The sequence below is a fragment of the Egretta garzetta genome, unplaced genomic scaffold (assembly GCF_000687185.1).
Source record: "Egretta garzetta isolate BGI_Z169 unplaced genomic scaffold, ASM68718v1 scaffold1450, whole genome shotgun sequence".
NCBI classification, from domain to species: domain Eukaryota; kingdom Metazoa; phylum Chordata; class Aves; order Pelecaniformes; family Ardeidae; genus Egretta; species Egretta garzetta.
The window spans coordinates 47,314-47,817 of record NW_009258326.1 but is presented as its reverse complement, the minus strand read 5'-3'; the positions used below and the strand labels follow the sequence as shown (position 1 = coordinate 47,817).

Sequence of the window (504 nt, the reverse complement as noted above, 5' to 3'; positions counted from 1 at the left end):
CCAGAGCCGGGGTGCATCCCCTGGGATGAGCTGCCTGCAGAGGTTTGGCATTTCCTGTTTTTCGGGGCCAGCAGGTCCCAGTGTGAGCAGCGTTTCCGGAGCCCCGGGACCTTCCCAGCCCTGGGGCAGCCAGAGAGGCCGTGACGTCCCCTGGGCATCGGGTCCACTCGCCCCATCCTGACTTTGCCACCCTGGCTTAGGAGGGGAAACTGAGGCACGGAGGTGGCTGGGCACACTGCTGGTGTGGGGCAGGAAGGAACAGGGTCCCATGAGGGGACCCACCTCCGGGGACCCTCACCCTCCCCTCCCTGCCAGCTCCGGGCAGCGTTTTGGGATGTGCCCAGTCCTCGTCCTCCGTGAGAGGCACGATGGGGACGCTGGGCGTGGGGACAGCATGTCCCGGGCAGGACAGGGGCCATGTCCCTGCGCTGGCCACTGCTTGGGGGTGACGAGGGGACGCTGGGGACCGTCCCCATCCCGCCTCACCCGCGCGGGACGGGGACC

General features: G+C 68.8%; 1 protein-coding gene across 1 annotated transcript in view; it reads left to right on the top strand.

The window, feature by feature from the left end:
* Window positions 1–417: 417 nt before the first annotated feature.
* The window catches only part of ANO8 (anoctamin 8), a 12,270-nt gene continuing 12,183 nt past the window's right edge, over window positions 418–504 (top strand). Inside the window, exon 1 of the mRNA XM_009639498.2 lies at window positions 418–445. Within this exon, the coding sequence (XP_009637793.2) occupies window positions 418–445 (28 nt within the window). The remainder of the gene's footprint in view (window positions 446–504) is intronic.